Raw genomic sequence first — 23,666 nt, forward strand, 5'->3', positions numbered from 1 at the left:
TCTTACTTTTTTTATATATACATGTTCAAAGAATATCACAGAACTGACCAAATACAAGTCCATCTTTTCTCTAGTTTTTCTAATAAGAGGATAATGACCTAATCCTTCAAAGTGAACAAAAAGGCATCTTCCAGACTATGTTATAGTGTTAAACTGTGTCCTGCATACACTTGGGTTTTTGTCTGCAATGACAAAGAAGACCAAAATCAATATTAAATTGCTAACTCCAAATATTAATAAATGGTTTCTGCAGTTAAATAAAGACTGATAAGCTTGAATGTTAGCTTGAGGGAATAGCCTATTCTTTTCTTTCCCTTTCTATATTTGCTTTTGCCAAACTTCACTCAGGCTGGAAATAATCATAATAATTGGAACCAGCAGAAGGAAATAGCTGATGCTGCTAGGCAAGATGAAATAAATCTGCAACTCAAGTAATACTAAATATAAGCTCCACATGAGCATACTAGAACAAAACACCTGAGATAAGACAGTTCTTTGGAGCCAAATCCCAAAGTTTACAAGTAGATACATTTTAGAAATGCAATATTTGTAATGTATCTGGATGCCACTGAATGTAAACAAATAGCAAATTTATGTCAACTGTATCAATTTCCTAGGGGGAAGAAAGAAGACAAATGTTTGATTTCTGAGAAAAATATTCATACAAAGTGATAGTTTATAATAAACTTCTAAGTTCACAAAATAGTTTTATTTAAAAAGTAAGAAAGCACAGAAATGCTGTTAGGGAAATGTTAAATTCTTTGCTATTTGTAGTATTCTATTTTTTCTGTCTTTTAACACAGTCTTATTGTAGTATTTTCACAGTTGCCAATAGTGTACGCTATGCAATATTGAAACAGCAGAATAGGAAATATTATAACCTTTTTAAAATGCTTAGGATTTCAGCATGAATATTAGCAATTAATCTTGAAATGTTTAAATCATTCTCAGATAGGAAGAAGAAGAAATGAATGCCATTTCTATCATAAAATGTGAAGGTTTGGAAAGAGAAACTGAACTAGAAAAGTGACACATTTGGGTACCATAACTGTCTACTCTGCAGTTTGGGGCACCTATCTAAGGGATTGGTTCATTAATCCTCTAGACTCTGCCCTATTCCATTTGAGCAATGTAGCAAAGTGGAAAAGAGTGTAGACTTTTAAGTCAGGCAGCCACTTAGGACTGAGTGACCTTGGGTATTCTGTGTGACTTTGGCCAAGTAATGAAGCTCTATTTGCTTCAGTTCCTCATGTTTAACTGGGATGATAAAATGCTTTCCTCATAGAGTTAATGTGAGCCCTAAATGAGTGTAATTAGATATGAAGTGGGACTTTTCCTGTTTCCCTGGAGTATAGCTAAGGCTTCAAAGCTGAGGATAACAGGGAATAAGCAAGTTACCAATCATACTCACGGTGAAACCAGTTCAAAGACCATCACTCCCAGTAGCCTAGATGGGAAGGCTACATATCTGAAAAGGGATTCTATGAAAAAGGTGCCTTGAAGAGAATCTTAATAGACAATGGAGTATCATCTCACCTTCCTTCTTAGATGGGAGGGATGTATTGCATGCAGTGAAGTGGTCACTCACAAAGGTTACTCCCAGACTAGCTACTTGTTGAATTATTGAAATAGATGTAGTTGCCCCATGCAAAGTACAGAAGAGTACTTGGAAGAATTTGAGAAGTTTTCCCATGAGCCTGGAGGATATTTATAAAAATAGGAATTTATGCCTGCTTCTTGCCAGAATAATTCTGAAGGTGGGAGTCTGGGTGGAGGCATCCATGATATTTAGGCAAGAAAAGATGTGGCTGCATTTCCACTACATAACGGGTCAAGGATACACAAAGTTTTCCACAGTAAATTAGATGCCTCATAAGAAAGCTCTCTTGAAAGGATGCTGCTTAAGAAGGCTGTCTGCTGGGTCATGGAGACAGCAACAGAAAGAGCCTGGAGATGTACAGCAGTGGGCAGGAGCTGACAGTGGAACTTTAAGTGCTCGTCTTTAGCATCCATTGCCCCTGTCAGGAAACACTGCAATAGACACAGTGAGGTGTGCAGAAGATGATGAGGAGGCCGAGTATCTTTTAAGAACATACAAATATGTTCTATAACAGAAAACCAGCATCTGGATGCTTAACATAACAGAGAACACATATGGGCAGACTAGAAAAAACTGGAGAAACAACTCTTGGCTTCTTTATTCTTGTTTCTCCTCCTCCCTTGCCCTGACCTCACAGGAGACAAAAGAAGTTGGGTTTGGGAGAAGATGGAGCAAACCAAGAAAACAAAAACACATTTGTCTCTCTCCTTACCAGTTCCCAGAGTTCCTGATGGGGACTGAGCTCAAAAGATGGGAGAACCATTAGATTGGATGCAAGATTAAAATTTGTATTTGGAACATTTTTTTTTACATCCCCAAATGAGACTATTCTAATATATGAACGTAACAAACAGTATGAGGTTGGCCAGAGATGCCGTCCGGGGATGGGACAGTAAGTCTGACAGTGTACTTCAAGGCAGCGGTAGGTGAGAAAAAAATTAACTGTTTCTTGTTTGCACCCTTTGAGCAAACCTGCTTAATAAACTGGTCTCATGAGACAGCATATATGATTGGAGCATAATAAGTTGTCAATATAACCTAGCTATTGTTACTACTAAATAATTTTTATTAGTTGCCCCTAAGTAAATTGAGCAATGTTTATGGTGCAGGGCTGAGTTAGACATGAACTTCCAAGTTCAACGTTAATAAATTCAGGGAATATCCCATAAGTAAATATAAAATAAGAAAATTAGTTGATTTGCTTGTTAGCCAAAATGCATAAAAACACCAAGCGGAACAAAGCAAATGAAAAAACAAAACAAAAAAAAACAATATTCTTAGTGTAAAAATGTGTACTGTGGTTTTCCTTGACTAAAAGTTCTTATTTCAGATTACTCAGACAATTTCAAGATATTTTTAAAGGGACAGCACATGAATACCATTTTATTACTAATTTACTATAAACTTCTTAATCTACCACCATTACATTTTCCTTAGTTCTCAAAGAGAGCAACTTTCTCTTTCTTAAACAGCCTGAAATCATTTTTATTTTTGGTGAAATCCTCCCAGAGCAAAAGAGCCAATTTAATTCTCCAAATAAAGAAAAATCTCTTATTCTCACTAAATTTCTAATCTGTCTTTTGACACCGGAGGTCTGTGGCAATGTCATCCCGGCTCTGTCATTAGCAGCTAAACTCTTAAATGTTGATGGGTAATTGACTCGGCAACTTGGCTTTTCATGGGGTGCATACTGTTTTGAATCACAGTAAGCATAGGTTACACACTTCTAAACTATTTACCATATAACTTTTAAATTAAACAGAAACAGATTCCTTTTTACAACAGTTTCAATGTAAGGATTAAAAGGATATTCAATAAACTGAGAAAAAATAATTTAGATTAATTATGAGCAAAAACACATTTCAGAACAAAACAGGGCATCATCATACCCTATTCAGAAAAGAAAAAAAAATTCTTCATGCAAAATAAGTCTCATAGTGGATGAGGTAAGTACTCATCACACTGCCAAAAATCTACTGCAGCATAATATAACGATCTCTAAGTATATTAAAAAAGAAATTATTTCAATTGTTTTAAAATATTTTTCAAGGATGTAGCTATAGGCTAAAATGTCTGTATTTATAATATTTGCTAATTATGAAGAGAAGTTTTTAATGTGTATGATGATTAATTTTATGTGTCAATTTGACTGGGCCACAGGGTGTCCAGGTATTTGGTCAAGCACTATTCTGAGTGTGTCTTTGAGATTCCTTTTGGATAAGATTAACATTTAAATCAGTATGCTGAGTAAAGATTACCCTCCCTAATGTGGGTGGGCCTCTTCCAATCAGTTGAAAGCCTAAATAGAATAAAAGCCTGACTTCCCATGATGAGACAATTTCTCATGCCTGACTGCCTTCATATTGGGACATCAGTTTTTTCCTCCTTTCATACTTGAACTGAAACATCTGCTGTTCCTGGATCTCAAGTCTGCAGGCTTTTAGACTAGAACATACCATCAGCTCTACTGGGTCTCCAGTTTGCTAACTCACTCTCAGATCTTAAGACTTGTCAGTCTCCATAACTGCATGAGCCAATTCTTTATAATCTATCTCTCTCTGTCTCTCTCTGTCTCTCTCTGTCTCTCTTATATTGGTTATGTTTCTTTGGAAAACTCTGATAATGTGTCTGAAAAAGATTATTATAGGGAAAGATGACCTTTATCATTCATTTGTTCAATGAATGTTTTCAAAACTTTCTACATATCTTCAGGCATCATTCCAGGTACTGAGGAAACATATATGAATTAGATGCAGTCCTGCCCTTGATGAGATCCAGGTCTAGTTCAAGTGACATATTTGATAACTTCATTGGCAAACCATTGTTGTAGCAAATTAAAATAAGTGAGTTTTTTGTTAGGATATTAAGAATCAGGAGAACCTGGATCTAATTCTCACACACCAACCAATACTGGATAAATTAAATGAACTTTCAGATATGAGGACATAGATGCCATTTTCTTAATATATAATAAAACTGTATATTACATACTGTTCAAAATATTTCATTCTTTATTTCCGGGACCTTGAACTAGAGAAGCTACCTAAGAACGAAGTTTTTTTTTTTAATTGAAATTATATACCTTTAAGGAGTACAGCATGGTGTTTTGATATCCACATACATAATGAACTGAGTTTTCAAAAAGATGCATATTCTAAACATCGCCATATGGAAATATTTGAATAATTTAACATGTCAGAGGAAGGTAATTTACTACAAACATAGTCTCAATGAAGAATTTTTAGTACAACTTAGAGAAAAGTTTGCATTTTCAAGTTTACTCCAAATATAGCCTAGAACATCACAGCAATAGTGAAAGAGATTGGTCTTAAAATAGCAACACACAGAATCAGAAAGTGGAGAACTGTTTAGCTTCTGCAACCTTTAAATTAAGACTAAAAACATACAGCTGACAAAGGCAGTACTGTTGAAGACAGAATTCTTGCTTTCATTGTTTGTATTTGGCTTGTTAATAAAATAGAAATGTTATTGCCAGTGCTTAACAGGTACAGGAGTTTATATATATATATATATATATATATACACACACACACACACACACACACACACACACACACACACACACACACACACATAAATCTATCCTACATGATGCACATTAAGAAAAACCCAAGTTAAGACGATTGGTTTGTACATTATTATAGATGTACATTCACCTCTCCCCGCCCTCATTAGAAATACTAATAAAGAAGACTATATGTGCAGGCCTATTAAATATAGGAATTCCTCAAATTTCTACTCTTGGCCTCTCCTTATCATCAGTGCTTTCCTAAGGGAACCATAGCTCCTTGCAGGGCTACAGCAATTACTGTATTTTAGCTCTCCAAACTGTAGGTCCAGCAATTCTGTGAGCTCTAGACATATGTGATCAACAATGTTCAAACATCAGAAGCTGCCAGACGCCCCAAACACATCATACTACTGGGCACTCATTCTACACACTCCATTCTTTGAGTAATATTAATTGGAGCAAAATGGAAGAAGAAGATCTGCAAAAAATATAAAATAAACCATTTCTGACTTAATTCTGTTAACGTACTATCCCTAGTTTAAATTGTTTTAGGTAAAATATCAGTGATAACGACTGCATGAATATAATCATACGAGGGTGCTTCGAAAAGTTCATCGAAAAATAGAATTAAAAGATAATGTGAATCTTTCCATTAACTGTTTAAAGTACCCTCATATTACTTATGCACGAAGAGCCACAGTATTCTGAAAGTAGCTTGCTGCTGCTTCTGCAGTTCTCAAACATGGCAATTTTCTCTTTCTAGAACAGCCTGAAACCATTTCCCCTGCAGATTAAATTTTAATCTCTGAAGTTAATGGCTTCTTCGTCTACTCCACATACCCACCCCCAAGTCAGAAATCTAAGAGCATTTTGCCTGCTGCCTCCTCTTCTCTACTATCTCCCATCCAATTAGTTGTAAATTCTTACTTACCCCACCTCCAAAATGTGTCTCAAGGTCACCCCCTCCCTCCATTCCCAGGACTGATGCCAGACTTTAGGGTTTGATCTCAGTTTTTTGTTTTTTTTTTTCTTTTTTCCCCTCAATGCAAACCTCGAACCCAATTTCCTCCCTGCACACATCTCCCCCTCCCCAAAAGCCCCCCCAGAGCAAAAAACAAAACAAAAACCCCAACCACTTTGATTGTGTTTCTCCCTTGCTCAAACACCTTCAGTGTTTTCTGTTTTTTGTTTACCTTCAGTGGTATTACCCACCTCAAGAATAATGTCCAAAGTCTTTAGGTTTTCATTTAAGACCTTCCCTGATATGACTCCAAATGTCCCTTCTGAAAAAACTTCAGTTGCCACCAGAAGTAATCAGGTACACCTTCTGTGACCTTACTTGTCTATATTTTGTTTTCTGCACAAGAGGATCATTTCCACCCTCTCCCACCTTTGGTCACGCTCTTCTCTCTGCTTTCCACACCTCTCCTCCTGATTTCCTACTCAAGCTTTAGAGACAGTCTCAAAGATAACTTATGTTGTGAAGCATCCCCCACCTTCGCTCACCATCTTCCTTTTCCATGTAGTATTTCCAACTGAACCGCACTAAAAGTTTTTCAAAAGATTTCCACCTGCATTATCCTCTCTGATTCTAACAACCACCCGGTAACACAAGAGACTGGGGCTGAGAAAAGTTAATCCCACCATAAGGAAGGAACAGGAATAGATTTGGGACTGGAAATCCTCAGACTCCAAGATCCACACCCTTTATATTATCCTCCTCCGCTTCTTCCTGTCCCTCCTATGTGCTATAAAAGCAGTTTATTTCTGTATTACACTAAACACAGTATTTTAAAGTTAGATTTGTACTTGATTGTCTCTCCTTCTATCCTGTATTATTGGAATGTGGGGTCTAATCCTTATTGTTGTTTAAATTCCAAGACCCAGTTTAAGCATGACACAAAACAAAAAATAATGAATAATTATTTATTCTGTTGGTCAAAGGATTTTAATTTGCTAGAATATTTTTATATTGATGGGATAAAGCATATTTATGTGGCAGATACAGAAATCCAAGCTCAAGTCTCTTCTATCATAACATACACACATCCTTAATCCCTCTTACGCATGCATTCCTCATAGAGCAACTGTCTATTTCCCTTTACTACTAAGCAAGTTTCTTGAGGGAGTACCATATGTACACTATTTCCATTTTTTCACTTCCTGTTCACTCTTCAACCCTGTGACATCTGGCTATACTGTGCTATCCACTCCACTGAAATGGCACCAAATAAGGGTGACCTCCATTTTTGCCAAATGCAATGGAAACATTCCAGACCTTATTTTTCTCACCATTTCTGCTGTATTTATCAGTGTATTTACCACTCACACAATATTAAGACTGCTCTGATTACAGTCTTAGTTTTCTTCCTGGGATTCCTTGTCTTTTTCTCAAATTTAGATGTCACAGCATTTCTGGGTTTTTTTGTTTGTTTGTTTGTTTGTTTGTTGTTTGTTTGTTTCTTTACACACTCTTGTTGGATATCTTATATTCTTTGATCCATCTGCACATTCAGTCCCAACCATTCTACTGACTTTGCTGGGATAGTCAAATGCCTATTGAAATCTTTTCAGGCACCTTGAATTAAATATATCCCAAATAGAACTGCCTTCACTCAAATCTGCCCCTTGCCTCTAGTCTCTGTCTTAATTAGATTGACACCACCTAGCAGACCAGAAAGTCAAGTGAAGCTCCTTTTGTTTTTTCTGTACCCATCACATGTTCTGATAATTTTAACATCTACGTATTTCTTGACTCAACCTCCTCTTCCCATTCCTACCATCATTATTGTAGTCAAAGACTTCAAAAGCTCTGTTCTTGATAATTTTGTAGGCTCCTAATGGTCTTCTTGTCTGTGTCTTCAACCCCCTTTAATTAGGTCTCTTCATTGCATATGACCTTGGCAGCCCTGTTCTTAAAACCTTTCAAACACTGAGAGGCAAGCTAGCACAGTTGTTAAGAGCATTGTTTGGTTTGAATCCTGGCTCTGCTGTTATGCAGCTTTAGGCAATTTCCTTAATCTCTCTAGGTTACAGTTACCTTATTTGCAAGATGAGGTTAATGATAGTAGCTATCTTATAGAATCATATGAAGATTAAATAAGTTAACATATTTAAAGTGCTTAGAACACTGACTGACATATAGTAAGCACTGAATCAATGTTTGGTATTAATAATAATGGTAAAAATATTCAGTGGCTCACCATTCAGTTCTGTATGATAGTTTGGCCCACATTTAATACCCCAAGCTAATTTCTCACTACTTCTATATTAAATTCTATACTTTAATATTTGGAAACTCTTTATCACAATCCTTGAATCTGTCAATATCAATGCCTCTGTGCCTTTACTCTGGAAGAATTCTCCTGCCTTCCTCACCTGACCACCTACTCAAGTATTCTTTTCTCCATAAAACGTTGCTTGAAACCCTAGGAAAAAACATGTGCCTTTCTGCTAGGCACAGGTTTTTTGAAACATTTATTGTATTGGAAATTCTTGTTTATAGGAATTACTAACCAAATAGAACATTAATATATAATACAAATGCTATTAATTATATATGTAATTACAATAATAGTAAGTGGTTCTTGAGCCTATACTACCTTCTTGGCCCTGGGTTAAGCATGTTGTAGGCATTATAACATTTTGCCCTCATATCATCTTTATGAAGTAGGTTCTGTAGTGATACCTATTTTACAGAGGATGGAAATGGTGTGTAAAGAAGTAAAATAATCGTTTTCAATTCACTCTTGTGGGGCAGAGCTATGGCTGGAATCCACATCTGTTTGTCTCCAAAGCTCCAGACTCTTAACTATTACAATGCACTTTGAAATTCCTGGGGGTTGGGGAGGGCAGGAATGAAGATTTTAGCACAGTGCCTGGAACATAAGCACAACATAAAAATATAAACACACAGAGCTTATGAAACTATTTGAACTGCAATCCATACTGTAGAATATTAAGAACTCTTAACCCCTATTTCTTCTCCAACGTGTTCTGTTTTCTTACCTTTCATTCTGAGTACATTATAAACAGCATCTTTAGAAGACAGAAAGAAACTTCTCATAATAACTTTTGACTCAGCTCATGCAAGAGGTACCACATAGTGAACTACTTGAGGGTATATATGATGTCTTATTCATCTTTCTATCACTGGTCTCTCCTCAATGCCTGCCATGGAATAGGTTACCAATAAATGCTTGTTGAATAATAAGTAAATGAATTCTAGCTCTGGAAAAATGGAGTTGGAACATTTTGATGAGTCAGTTTATAACTACATACACTCCTGAATCAATGGCATAGACATTTGTAAACACTGTATAGTTCAAAAATATTTCAAGTTGGTTTTGGCATGCATTGTTGGTATGTTTTTGTAGCTGATTTGCCATCTCGGTTATGTTCTATTTTGAATAATGTTAAAATAAATTTGTATTCCCACATATTTTGTTTCAGAAGAGTAAAAAGTTTCTGTAGTTTAAAACAGAAGTCCTACCAGAGAAAAATTGAATGAGGTAATGGAGATATACTAGAATTTGACTGAGCTTATGTAACAGGAAAACACATCTTGATTTATTCTCCAAAATTAACTCCCTTTTTGAAAGAAGATCTTCAGCAATACTCCCCAAAACAATGAAATAGGAATAAAATATCTGTTCTTATACCATTTTACAGTTATATAAATCAGAATGATTTTGGCTGCAAGTAACAGAAAACCCAGTCTAAATGGCTTAAGTACCTTGTACATATATACTTCAATAAAAGAAGTCCAGACATAAGGCTAGTTCTAGGTTCATTATTTCAGCAGTTCATCAAGGAGCCACTACCTTTTTATCTTCTGATCTGCCATCTGCCAACTTTTGGCTAGCTCTCTTCATAATCACAAGACGGCCACAGTGGCTTCAGGCATTGCCTCCATGTGCAACAACTTCCACAGACAGAAAAGTGAATGCTCTTTCTTAAATCTTACTTTACTAAGAAATTTCTCAGAACGTCCCTAAGGGTATTCACCTTACTGTTCATTACTTAAGAACTGGTTATAAGCCATTTCCTAAGGCAGTCACTGGCGATGAGATGAAATTTCCTTCATAACCTTATTTGGTTTAGACTAGTCTATGTTCATCCCCTTGAAGTGAGGACAACCTGATATGAAACACATATCAGTGTATCAACATGTGAATACTTAAACAAAATTGGCATTCTGATAGTAAGGAAGTGGGGGAGGAGAAGAAATGCATTCTAGGTGGACAACCAACCGTTTAATAACTTCGTAGCTTTCTATGTTTTATCTGAAAAGATACTCAGCTAAATCAAAGCATCTCCTTAGCCAATGTTAAAAAGTCCATTTCCCCAAGGATAAAGGGTAGCATTCACAGTAGACAATGAAAACTTTCCAATTAATTCTAAAAGAAAGAATTGGTATAAGAATATAAAAAGGCATTTTCTTGATTCATAGTAGCTTAGCATATCGTTTGGGCTACCAAAGATATCACTAATTTTATATACTTATATATTTGATTTATAGTATATATGCACTTTACAAAAATTCATATACAATAGCATTTCATAGTGAATTAATTTGGCATAGAAAAATGGTTTTAAATTTAAAACATTAATATGATTCAAAGTATATTCTTCATTTCATAGCAAAACCTCTTAGTATCCTTGCTAGTTAAAATTAGTTTTTCTTTACATTTTTAATTTCTAGGTAAAGCAATTCCAGTACCTATATTTCAGCTAAGCACTTATAAGTTAGTCATCATTTAACTTATTTGCAGATGATTATTTCTTTAGAATTTCAATATACAAAATATTGGTAATATTGGATCCAGGTCTCTCATCTTACTCTGAAACATATAAACGGACACAATTTAAACTATTCTGCGAATATGTTATTCAGCTTTTGAATAAGCGTGCCCCTTGTCCTTGCCCCTTCTTTTGTAACATTAACATTAGGACATTATTCTGTGCATTATGTAGTCCATCAGCCACTTTGTGATACAGAGAATAATAACCAAAATCCACACTATTAAATCTGACTTATTATTACTTCTTAACAACTGATATATATGAAAGATAGAAATCATTTAGGTACTTGATTTCATTGTTTTTATGGTCTCCCATTATCAGAGCTAATAAGGATTAAAAATATCACTCACAGTTGAATATTGATGGGTGAGTATGTAAGGTTTTCAGCTGGATTTGTCACACATGGAATAATTTTACATAACTGTTTTTCCTAAAATAAAGATGTATCCTTATGTGTACAAGTTCCTTCGTGGGGTTATTGAGTTAAAAACTAGCATTGAACCTTGGAGTTTGAAAAATCTGTGTGTGTGTGTGTGTGTGTGTGTGTGTGCTTGTGTGCACATGTGTATGTGTGCATTCCATGTATACAACCAAGCAGAATAAATCTGTTGTTCATTAAGGTGATTCTCACACTGAAATGAAGAAAAGGAAAGCATAGGTACTTCCAATCAAAGCAGAAGAGATAATCCAGCTACAGATAATATTTCAGAAAAAAAAAAAAAACACTAAGAAAGAAGGTTTCAGTATCTTAACTGCAGAGAAATAAGAGCATCTTCAATAACATTCTTGCTCTTCCAGAGAGGGGATCAACTTCCTCCTGTTTATTTACACTTCAATCCTCACTCCTAACACCAACAAACCGCCACCCTTCAAGTTACTGACATGCCAAAAGGTAAGATTACCCTTATTCATGTTCAGAGTCCCTTTGGAAATACGCCAAGACTTTGGGGAGGTTTTGGTGACCCTTTGAGCCTAAATATTTGCTATTTTTTGATGAAACACTGTCTAGAAAAGAGTTGCTTTAACATTCTTCCAGCATAAACTGCAGAAAAAGGGAAATTCTTGTTTGCAGATCAGAATGCTTCACAGATGCAACTTTGGGCATTTCATATCTCTAAAACTTGCTCATGCTTGCAACCCAGCTAATCAGATTTTGAGAAGCTTAGATTATTTTGCTAGATTCATCTGTGAGTGTCTATAGTGTTTGTTATCCTTGTATGTACGTATTCATATAATATATATATGTATATATATATATATTCTAGCTAAGTATGTACCTTCAAGTGCATAGCAATACAAAATAATAGGACAAGCAACAGTGCTCACCTGTAAAATGAAAAAATGTTAAAATATATAAATAATTGTTTTTTGCACAAAACGTTTTTACTGAGACATTCTCTGTGATCTATTTAGTAACGATGTACAACGTAAACAGTTTTTGTGCTACCCTTGATCCGCGGCAATATAAATAATTTAATGTAGCATTTGGGAAACTTATGTTTTAAGAAACCTCTTCAAATACAATATAATGCAAAAATAGATTTTAAAAATAAACATCATTTTTATTTTTAGTTAAAAAGTTTTGCTGCTTCTTACTTCATTTCACAGAATCATTTAAAAAATCCATGGGTATTTCGGAAAAAAATTCTGATTTCATATGCATGAATTTAAGTAAAGGCAGTGAAGAGGTTTATAAAATTTCTTCTACAAATTTTGCCATTACAAAAATCAATATAGATAAAATATCTTTTACGTCACATTATAATGGTTTATTTTTTCTTCTGTCTCGTATTTGTGTTTGGTTATTTTTTGATTTGATGACTACCATGGTTTTGAGAGTGATTCTTCTAAAATGTAAACCAAAATAACTGAAAATGACACAAAACTTGACATGGATTCATGTAACAATTACATGGGGAAAATGTCTTCCCAGGTAGAGCAAACCATATAATTATTTCAAATATTGAAACAAATGCAATCATTCATTTAAAACCTGTATTCATAAGCCTAATCAATCTTTGAAAATAGATGCATTGTATGCCATTTGATATTCAATCAGTTGTCAAAGAAGAAAACTTGTACTGTTTCTTCCATACTATCCAAAACAGTCAATACTATATATTAAACTTTGCACACATTTTAAAAATTAAAAATAATTAAAAACCATGAGAGCTACTCTAAATGAATCATTGTGCAGTACATGCAAGTAGCAAAACAACACACTGTACTCCACAAGTATGTACAAGTAAATGTTAAAATTGAAAAATAAAATCTCAAAATGGAGTTCTTTTAAAATGAGGTGATAAAATGTCAATAAGCGTAAAAATGGGAGCAATTTTTATTAATTCTCTACAATGATATGAGCACTGTACAACAGTTTTTAGCAGATGCATATCCCTATGTAAGTCTTTTATTACTATGTGAATTCAGTAATTATGAATTTACTAAATTCTCTATATAACATAATTTACTTTTATTAAAGGAAATAACACATCAGTACTTACTGGAGACAGAAGAGAGGGAGCTAAGAATGGAATGAAATAAAGAGTAATAATAAAGAAGTCACAATACCAAAAAAGTTGTACAACTCATTTTCATGATTCCTATCATGATAAACAGATTGTAGCTAAGAAAGATTTTTAGAAATTAATGTTGGACACGGAAACTTCAGGGTAGACATTTCTATTGAACTCTAAGGTGGGACGAATTCAACAGCAGAGGTATTGTTGGTTGCGTCATCTGGTAATAGTGCTAACACAGAGAATTATTTATATTGAGCTACTGTCATTCTCACAAGTGCAAAGTATACTTCTTGCTGGATTTGATTTCTTTTATTATACATTGTTGACTGTGAATACTTATAAATTAATTCTGTTTTATTATTGCTTTTCTTTATGAGGTACATGGTTTCTAGCTGAGAAGTTAAAGTTCTGTCTTAAAACGTGATACATATAAGTATAAATAAATTTCTGAACTTAAATTAATGAACTCTAATAGGAAGTCTATGCTTGTCTCGCTTAAAGTAAACAATCGACCAACTGTTTAGGAGGAAAAATATAGGTACAAAGGGAACAAATTACTGGGTGAAGAGAAACTATGGCTAAAGTATAAAATAAATATAAAATAGCAGATCTTTACACATAAAGGTAGCATCAGTGGGAATTATTTTCTAAAAGGTAGAAAATATGTTCCATTGCCTTTAATGACATTACTCTTCAAAGAAATGCTTTTCAAGGAAAGGATTTATTCTGCCAAAAAAAAAAAAAAAAAAAATCAAGAACACAACTTGAAAATTCTACTAATTAGTCAATCATTTCATAATTTTCAGTTAATCTGAAGAGTAAAATATGTTGAAAGTTAAAATAATTTCATAATATCACTAGCTCAAATGACCAATATGTTTGGAACAGCATTTGCCAAACTTTACATAACACTTATTACCTGCCAGGCACGACGAGATTTAAATATATAACTTATCTAATATTCTTAAGGTACTACTACTACCCCAGGCCAGATAATTTGTTCATATAGCTAGCACTAAGTGGTATACGCAGAATTCAAATTCTACTTAGAAGCTTGCACATTTAACCACTACTCTATCCCGCCTCTGGAGGGCAATGATCCTGCCAGGATCTGCTATACGTTTGAAAGTCATTGTTTAAACTACAAGCAATCAGAGATGCCAAATGTGAAAACTTTGTTCCCATTATGAAAGTTAATGTGTGAGTTTCAAATAACTAAAAAAGAAAGTGAGCATAAAACGGGTGGCAAAAGATTGCACAGTGCAAATGTTAAAAGCAAAGATGGTGCACATAAAAAGCAAATAGTCATATGAAGCATTCAAGGTCATACCATTTAAATGATCTACATTTACCACAAAACTACAGTGGCATCCCTCATCAATTACACCTAAAGAGAATTGTCTTATTAACCTTGTTCCCAAACATTAAAGATACTTCATCTCTAAAATAATTAACTGATCAAAATGTTTAAGCAATTCTATTGTTTATAAAATTTATATACCTCACATTTCTATAGAGGAAAGTCACTCTTAACTGGCAGAAAATTTAAAATGATTTGTTTTTACCTTTCCGAACAAAAGGAAGCATACAGGTTTAAATCTATGATACCAGCCTGAAGTCAGTCAAGAAGAAAGCATGACATTTAATACATGTGAATCTACTTTCTTTTGAAGGTATCTTTGAAAGGAGCAATAGGAGGGAGAGCAATGTAAATCTTCTCTAGAACTGAATTCCAAAGGCCTTATTTGGTCCATCTTCCACATGGGAAGAATTAGAAAACCTTTTTGCCTTTTATTTTCGATTGTGAGACACTAAATGGAAAAAAAGTCCAGGATATGTTGGCCCCTATGTGGTATTAGATACATTAGCAGCCAGAGTGCAAAGAATGTAGGACACAATGGTCTGTGTACCTAGCTGCTGTGAACTTTAGCAGCATGCTTTAAAGAAAAGAAGAAGAGGAAGAAAAACCTTTGGCACTTCAGCACAGATCACAAAATCACTCAAGAAACTTTCTTCAACTGGATCTGATGCATTAAAGAGAACATAGAACAGAACTTCTATTTTAAAATTAAATACTTTAGTGAGGAAAGTTTATTATTAAAAAATGAAAAAGCTATAGTTTATAACAAATAATTGGATGTGGCAATAAATGGTATTTTCTATATATGGCTTATTATCACGTGGATTAAGAACAGACAGCTTAAATTAAAAAGGGAATTCCTTGAATTTAATTAAACAACTTTTAAAAAAGGTTCTTAAGACATTTAAACAGCGTAAAAAAGGTGTTATGTCTATCGTATCTAGCCTTCTAGCCTGCCTTAAAATCCCAGTAGCTCACCTTCTTTTAAAATTATGATAACTTAAAATAATGATGACTGTAATATAAAATTATTCCAAAAGATAAATAAAAATTGAGTGAACAATGCAATTTCATGTGGTGCACTTTTTATCAATATTCTTGTTATTTAAATTTCTTCTTTTCTTTACAAAATCTCCCTTAGTTTAGCTTTGATTATGCATGTAGTTTCCATATAATTTCCAATGTCTGAATGAATATTCAAAAATCAATCTCATTAATATTTTAAAAATACAACTGCTAAACAAACCATGTGTAACTTTTTCAGCTATGCTAGTGTTTTGGCTTTCCAGAAGTATTACTGAGCCAAGGGTTTCTAAATGATTTTCCAGCAAGTGAATTTGTACTGAAACCCAAGACATACCGGCTCTATATTAAGGTTCTGAAAATTCCACTTTATTTATAATGATAAGTAAAAACAACTTATATATTATTTGACAAGGAAAATAATTATTTCGAAAAGGGAACAGTATATATATATATATATATATATATATATATATATACACACATATATATAATCACTATATGTAAAAGAATATACAAGAGGATTGCATATTCCTCAAAAGAAGCAATTCTTTTTTTTTGGTCAATAGCGATGGAAGAGGTAAGTCAGATTTCTGTGGGGGCTCTGTGAACATCATCACAACAATCTATCGTCAAAGAACCAGAGAAGTCTGGAACTGAGGGTCAATAAAGGATGGAAGGAGATTTTCCCCTAAATATATCACTTTATATTTCTATATAATTTCATATATTTATATATAATGCATATATATTTTATTTACATAAAATGCATATATTCCATGAGTTCTAAAAGAATCTTCCAAATAAAATATAACACAGAAGTTGAGCAATCAGAGACTGGGATCAAATCATGGCAGGATATAAATGATATTTGGTTCAGGTCCCCATCTTACTCAGGAATCCATGGCATATAGTCATTTTGATCCCTTCATGAACACCCACAATGATGGGAGCTTCAACTCACAATGTTGCTCACAAATTTTTGGAAACCTCTGTTATATAAATCTTTTTAATAAAGATAAAGATGCTTCATCCTTTAAAAATTTCTATAGATTCATCTTGATTTATTCTTATAGACTATCACAGAATAATCAGAATTCCTTTTCTTACTTTATAGCTTCTCAATATTTAATAACAGCTTTCCTGCCCTCGCTTTCCCAAATTAAGTCTTTCCATTGAATTTCATAGAATATGCAGGTACTTCAAAAAGTTTGTAGAAAAATAGAACTAAAAGATAATGCAAATCTTTCCATGAACTTTTTAAAGACCCATTTATGTCTAAAATACCCCCAAATTTTCTTTTTTTCTCTTTTGGACCCATTATTGCTTCCTACTGTTAGTTTGCCAAGGTCTAGCTCAATATGTAGTGTTCAGAATTGAATACATTTAAGATGTGATGGTCATCGCAAACTCTAATAGGACAATCACCTCCCTTAGTAGGACACTATTATTAGTCCAATTTATCAATGCACTAACTTTTGCATCCACTTTTCATCACAAATATTAAACTTACTGCCAGCAAAACCATGGTGCTTAATTGTGTTGTAGATTTCTTGGACCCAAAGCCAGAATTTCACATTTATATCTATTGCCTTATATCAGATAGCATCATGACATCAAACAGGTTAATGTGATTTTTTTTTTTTTCGTTGAGCCTTAAGTGTGTGCTCTTGAAAAACACCGGGATACTCTATTAGCCTTCCTACCTAACTCTTGGGTGTCATACTAGTATTGAGTTATGTTGACTTACAAGCAAATGTTTGCATTAGCCTATCTCAAGTCATCAGCTATTAATACACAAGAATTCCCAATAAAAACATTTTCTTGTATGGCAATATGCATTTAAGAAACTTTGCCTGAGACTTCTTTTTCTCTTTTAAACACGTTTTTTTAGAGAATAATTTTATGGTGAGGAACATCTACCTAAGAGCATTTCTTGGTAGTTGACCGTGCCATAGGATTAAGTGGTTGTTCAAAATGCAGGCAACGACGTGCTCAATTCCACCTTTGGGTCAGGACAATGTAACATGTACTACAACAACAAACCCTTAGATTGAAAAGCACGTGCCGCACATACGCCTACATACTGCACATGAAATGTGCATGTGAGCTACAAATAGGTACGCAATCGAATGTGGAAAACAGATACAGTACTTCATTCTACTTAAAGCTGTCCTCTATCCAAACTTTTATCTCACTCTTTCCTCCTTCGAGACCATAATTTTCTTGCAAGCAAAGACAGAGTTAGTGAGAGTTTTGTAAGATTCCAGTCTCTCTAAGTTCATATCACAGCTTTCAACTGAGGCTCATCAAAGTCAGGTTGGAACTGAGGGTGCCTGAGCTGTGACCAGCTGGCATTTCCATCCAACTCCTCCGCAGAAACACGCCCCCTAAATCAACCACAGAGGACCTCCACTTAACGGGGGTAACTCCCGAATAAAGTACATTCCGAGAACCATTCCTCTCCCCTCGACCCCGCAACACTAGAATGCGCTCCTAGCGCCGCGCCTTCTTCCGGAGCCTCCTCCCGCGGGCTGGCTAGGGGTGAGCGCCGGGGTTAGTCAGTGCACACGTGACGCGCGGTGCCCACATGACACGACCGTGGGCGGGGGAGGAGGACAGCGGAGTGAAGCAGGGAAAAAGTTACAGAAGATCCGTCAAAGCGCCCAAAGCAATGTGCCCCTTCCCTTCCTCGCCAGCCAGTGGCTCAGGGATCCCTAGGGGACGACTGGGGACCGAGGCGTCTCCAACCCAGCTCCCGAAACACTGGACGCAGTTCTCAGATCCCCCCATCACTCTCAGCTCCCCCCAGCCCCGCCGGTGATGCTGCTGCACCCTCAAGTTGCTCTGTCCTCCTTTCTCTCCCTGCCTCCCTCCCTTCCCTCCTTCCTTCCCCAAAAGCTCTCCATCCACTGCGGGTGATGCCACTGACGCACATTCAATTTGCCCTGGAGCTCTGAGGAGGACAAACAAGGCCGAACACCTTCCAAAAGGGAGGGTCTAACTGCGCAAACAAAGTTGCACGGCACACCTCAACCTGCCTCTCTCTTCCCTTTAGCCCCTCAGTCAGATACCCAGAAAGCTCACTTGCCCTGCCAGTCCTCTCTCGACCCCACCCCACCATCGCGCAACACACCCCTTTCCACATGCGCGCCCACCCCTCCGTTGCCCTGCGCCCTGAGCGGTCCCACCGCTTGGCAGAAGCACTGGACTAGCCGCCGCGCTCACCTTGCTTGACACACTTGAGCCGGAGGGGGTCCTTGCAGTGTTTGATCACGGCCAGCACGTCCCTGATGGTGAGCCCCGCCACGGGGGTCTCGTTCACCTCTAGCAGCAGCTCCTCCGACACCAACTTGCTGCCGCTCTCATAGGCCACCTTGCCGGGCTTCACCTCCCCCAGGTAGGGGAACTGTCCATTCTCGGCGCCCCCCTTCAGTTCAAAGCCCAGCTGGCCCTCCGGGTTCCTGCCAATGACACTCTCATGGACTTTGCTAGTCCAGTGGCTTTTCTTTTTCAAGCTTTTGGACATGGCAGTGAGGTGAGTCGACTCAGTTCCTGGGGTTCCTTCGGGGTAGAGGGGATTGGTGGTGAGAGAATGAGGATGGAGGAGCAAGGGGGCCAAGGGGTGAGAAGAGCAGACTTTGCCTTCTCCCCCGCTCTGTCCGGTGCTTTCCCTCTTCTTTGGATGGAGCGTGGACGAGGAAGGGGGAGGATGAGAGGGACAGCTGGGCAGAGGTAGGAGAGCCTGGGTGAGGTTGTGCTGTCCCTTGAATGACACTCAAGGCTGTGGCCCCGCAGCAGAGGAAGCTGTGGTGGTGGCGGTGGCGGCGGCGGCGGCAGCAGCGACCAGAGCGAGCAGTCGCCGAGCTGGTGAGCGCTGGGGTGGGGGTGGGGAAGGAGGGTAGGGATGCCGGGGGCCACTCCTGCGTGGTGCGAGTGGGAGCGCGCGCGCGCGCCTGGGTGTGTGTTGTTAGCTGATATCCATGGCAGCTGCAGTGGCACCGGCAGGGTCCGCGCGCGCGTGAGTGTGCACTAGTTGTACTGTACTGGCAGGAGGGGAGGAGGGAGCACGCTGGAGAGGGAGGAGGGGCGCGCCGGGTGGGGAGCAGGGAGGGCTTCGCGGCTGTCTCCCTCCCTCCCTCCCCCCGCAGCTTGACCCGGTAGTGAAGGCTGAGAGAGGCAGGCTGGGTCCGCCTGGCAGCCTACGGGAGGAGGCGGGAGTCGGGAAGGAGGGGAGCCGAGGCCCGGAGTGGGGAGGCCGGCAGGAAGGGCCGCGAGCCCAGTGCGGACCTTTCTTCAGTCTCCCTGCGGCCGGCGGTGCGCTCGGCTGCTGCACCGGGAGGACACCCTGACTCCTCCGACCCCGGCTCCGATGGAGCAGAAATAGCGGGGCCCGGACAGCTGGCGCGCCTGGAGCCTGCTTGCCCCGTCGCGGGCGCTGCGAGCCTCCCGGCGCCGGATCCTGCCGTGAGAAAGGGCTGGGGAGGGGACCCCGACGGGGAACGGCCGGGGAAGATCTCTGAGCCGCGAGCCTGTGCGGGGGTCGGGGGCGTTCGCTGTGTAGAGACCTTCCGCTCTTCACTTGGACAGCCACGCATTCGTCGCGAAGTTCTCCGAATTCCCCTTGCGAGAAGGGGAAAGTTGGAGAACTGGAAGCTGGTTTCCCTGACTGCGGGGACTGAAGCGCGTCACATATTCTCCGCTGCGGGCGCCGCCCGCGCGTCCTGCCAGAACCGGGACTTAGCCCAGGGCTGGGTTGCCCGGTCAAAGGCGACTCTAGGGGCACTAGGGTCAGGAGCTTCACTTTTCCTCGGTAGGAGAAGCGTGAAGACTAAGGCTACGGGGGTGGCGGCTGCCGTGAGCAACCTCCGCAGAGAAATAGCCGGTTTACCCGCGACCTGCGGCCGAGGGAAGGCAGGGGCACGCCCCCGCCCGGGAAAGCCACCACAGCCAGACTCGTACCTCGGGAAGAAATCTTAACACGACCTGGCCCAACACGCCCCAACGACAGAGAAAGGACAGAAGGCTCCGAGGGGGGAAATAGCGCCCAGTCAGAGCAGGAACTCAGCTCGCTGGCCCCGACCCGTTCTCCTGTCCCTTCACCAAGTTTGCGGCCAGGAGGCGCCTGGAAGAGGGGGTGGGGGAAGATGCCGGAGCGCTGCTGAGTTTCACTCGAATGCTAACTTGGTGTGAGACATTGGGAGAGATGGGGGGGTGGGGGGTGGAAATCCTGTAACTGGTAAATGAATTTCATTTCCTCAACTTTCAACTGATACGTTTCAGACAAAAAAAAAAAAAAAAATGTCGCACACCCCCTCATCTTTAAAGCAGAGCACGAAAAGCTTTGAGCAGTTAGGATTCTCGATGTCTGACATGAAGGTGGTGTGGGAGGCATGCAGTACAGATAAATGTTCAGTCAGCCCAAACAGAGCGAGCGGGTTTAAATACAGGCTTTGCTGCTCACCAAGAATGTGATCTTGAGTAAACTGCTTGATCTTTTTGAGCCTCAGTTTCCTTATTTGCCTTGTAGGGTTAAAAATACTAATCTGCTGGGACTGTGGTGAGGACAAAAATCACGTAAAACATGCGAAGCGCTTGCCTGGCACGGTTGGGTAGGCGTTCAAAATGATAATTTCCTTCCTCTTTCCCTCTTAAGTGTAACTCACTGTTTGGGGGAGAGGAGAATCAAATTTAGTCAGAACTGGAAGAGCTCTTACAGAAGGATGATTTGTTTAACTATGTGTCTTTTTTCACTTGAGAAAACTGCAACTAGTGAGGATTGTTCAGTGAGCCAAGGATCCGAAGCCAGAGCTGCATTGCCCAGGAGCAGGCAAGCCTTTGTAGCAAGTCCAATGTCACTCAAAGAAGTTGGATTTTGGCATTATAAGACATGATCCTAGATGGAAATTGATAATGAGAACTGAATATGTACATATTAACACGAATTACAAGTCACCATGCACGGGTAACATATTTATCAAATTCCAACTACATACTGGATATTGTACTATAGGCTTTACATACGTTAATTTTCTTTAAGAAATTTTCCAAGGACTGCCCTATACAATATTAAAATACAGGCTTCTTCCCTGTAGTAGCAAGAAAATCTGAGGTATAATTTACACCCCAAGGCTCCCCTGTGGGATCATAAACTAGATAGGGAAGGTTAGCATTGTCAAAATCAATACCCCATGTTATTGTGGTCTTTTTTTTCTTCTTCCTGCCTTTTACCTCAGAAACCTCTATTGTGCTTCTAGAGAGACTCTTCTGAAACCTCTCCTTTTTTTCTGTTTAAAATTCAGCAGTGCTGCTCATTAAATACACAGCCAAGTTAAACTCTTATCATCCTTTGATCCTCCTCTGCTCCCTTCCTAAGTCACCAATCATATTTCTCCATGTAGCTCTGAGATTGGAACCCAAGGCAACTGAGGTAATGTGGCTCCTCCAAGATAAACACAAACAAGACCAGGCCTTTTTACAACATCTACTGTATGTCCCTTGGAATATAATTAAAGACAGAAATTTCAAAATTGAAATTTAATGTTGTTCAGATTAGGGCAGGGAGTTACAGTGCCTGTATTGAATCTCCCACCATGTCTGGGGCCCGGGACAGCTGACCCAGGTATCCTACCCAAGGTTCAGGCCTGTGTCTCCCCTTCCCTTTCTAACCCTTTGCTTCAGCCATTCTGAAGTGCTTACGGTTTCCTCTGCTCCGTAGGCTATTTCGTGATCTACGTTTGCCTGAAATATACCCCCTCTCTGTTAGTCTGGTTTATATTTGCTCACCCTCTAAGACATACCTCTGGGGCCATCTTCTTTCAGAAGCCGTTCCTGGATCTTCTTCCTGCTACCAACACAACTCTCCTTTATATCTCCATGTATCCTTTGTGGAAACATGACTCCTAAGACACTTCCTTATTTGCAAATCTGCCTTTCACTGTAAGAATGGGTGAGATTTTTAAGGATAGGTTCCATTTTCTTATGCATCTTTTTGAATACTTAGTGCCTGGCACATTACCTGGTACAATGTAAATGCTCAGTAAAATTTTATGTAATGGCAGATATGTCCAAAGTAATGGTGTCTAAAATCTTATTATGTGACCACCACCTTAATATGAACTCTTAGCTATAGTACTAAATGATTATCTCTTTATACTCATGGTACTGTCTTAAGATAATAAGAGAACATATTGAAGAAAAGACAAAGGAAACTTTGCCATGAGACTGAAGGTAGGTAAATAAACCAAATTCTTCAAGAGCTTGGGACAGCGCTGGTTCTGGGTGGAGCCTGAGAGATAGTGGTAGTGGGATGGTACTGATGAGGGACAAACTTGATCCACTCTACAGCGTGTGTGTGGACATTCCTATTAAACTTTCTTTCACATCCGTTACAATAGTCACACAAAAATACAGATTCATATTTTAAGGTACATTTACTTAGATAATGCAGAGTTTCTCAGACTTTTCTATCAAAATATCTCTAACAATAATGTACTCACCTACCCCAAAGCAAGAGCAATTTTATTTCAAGTCTCCAATTTTCATCTAAATATTCACGTGGATTTTAGATCCCACCCAATACTAGGTTCATAATTGTAATTATAAAAAGTATGACTTACTCCCCAAACTTTGCCTAAGAGATGTTGTAGGATGATTTTGCCATGTTTAGCCAATGGTTTCTAGCATTCTTGGCCCTGCCCAGTGACTCCATGGGTGTGCTCAGTTTAAGTCCAGTAACTGGAAATACAAGCCCGAGTTCTGGAAAGAATTTGGGCTACAAAGAGATATGTGAGGACACTTCAAAACCTTGACTCATTGGTCTTA

The 23,666-nt window shown here is 38.4% G+C and overlaps 2 protein-coding genes across 3 annotated transcripts in view; one reads left to right on the plus strand and one right to left on the minus strand.

The window, feature by feature from the left end:
* MAGI2 (membrane associated guanylate kinase, WW and PDZ domain containing 2) overlaps nt 1-19,657 on the minus strand; it is a 1,312,517-nt gene extending 1,292,860 nt beyond the window's left edge. For both annotated transcript variants that reach the window (XM_063101323.1, XM_063101322.1), the window contains exon 1: nt 19,071-19,657. In XM_063101323.1, coding sequence (XP_062957393.1) covers nt 19,071-19,371 — 301 coding nt within the window. In that variant the 5' untranslated portion in view covers nt 19,372-19,657. The remainder of the gene's footprint in view (nt 1-19,070) is intronic.
* LOC134380915 (uncharacterized) lies at nt 19,444-22,718 on the plus strand. Its single transcript, XM_063101041.1, has 4 exons — nt 19,444-19,507; nt 19,626-19,712; nt 20,044-21,031; nt 22,665-22,718. Exons 1-3 carry the CDS (start codon nt 19,444-19,446, stop codon nt 20,820-20,822), a joined length of 930 nt encoding a protein of 309 aa, XP_062957111.1. The 3' UTR covers nt 20,823-21,031; nt 22,665-22,718.
* The last annotated feature ends 948 nt before the right edge of the window (nt 22,719-23,666 follow it).

The sequence above is a fragment of the Cynocephalus volans genome, chromosome 6 (genome assembly GCF_027409185.1).
Source record: "Cynocephalus volans isolate mCynVol1 chromosome 6, mCynVol1.pri, whole genome shotgun sequence".
In the NCBI taxonomy this organism is placed as follows: domain Eukaryota; kingdom Metazoa; phylum Chordata; class Mammalia; order Dermoptera; family Cynocephalidae; genus Cynocephalus; species Cynocephalus volans.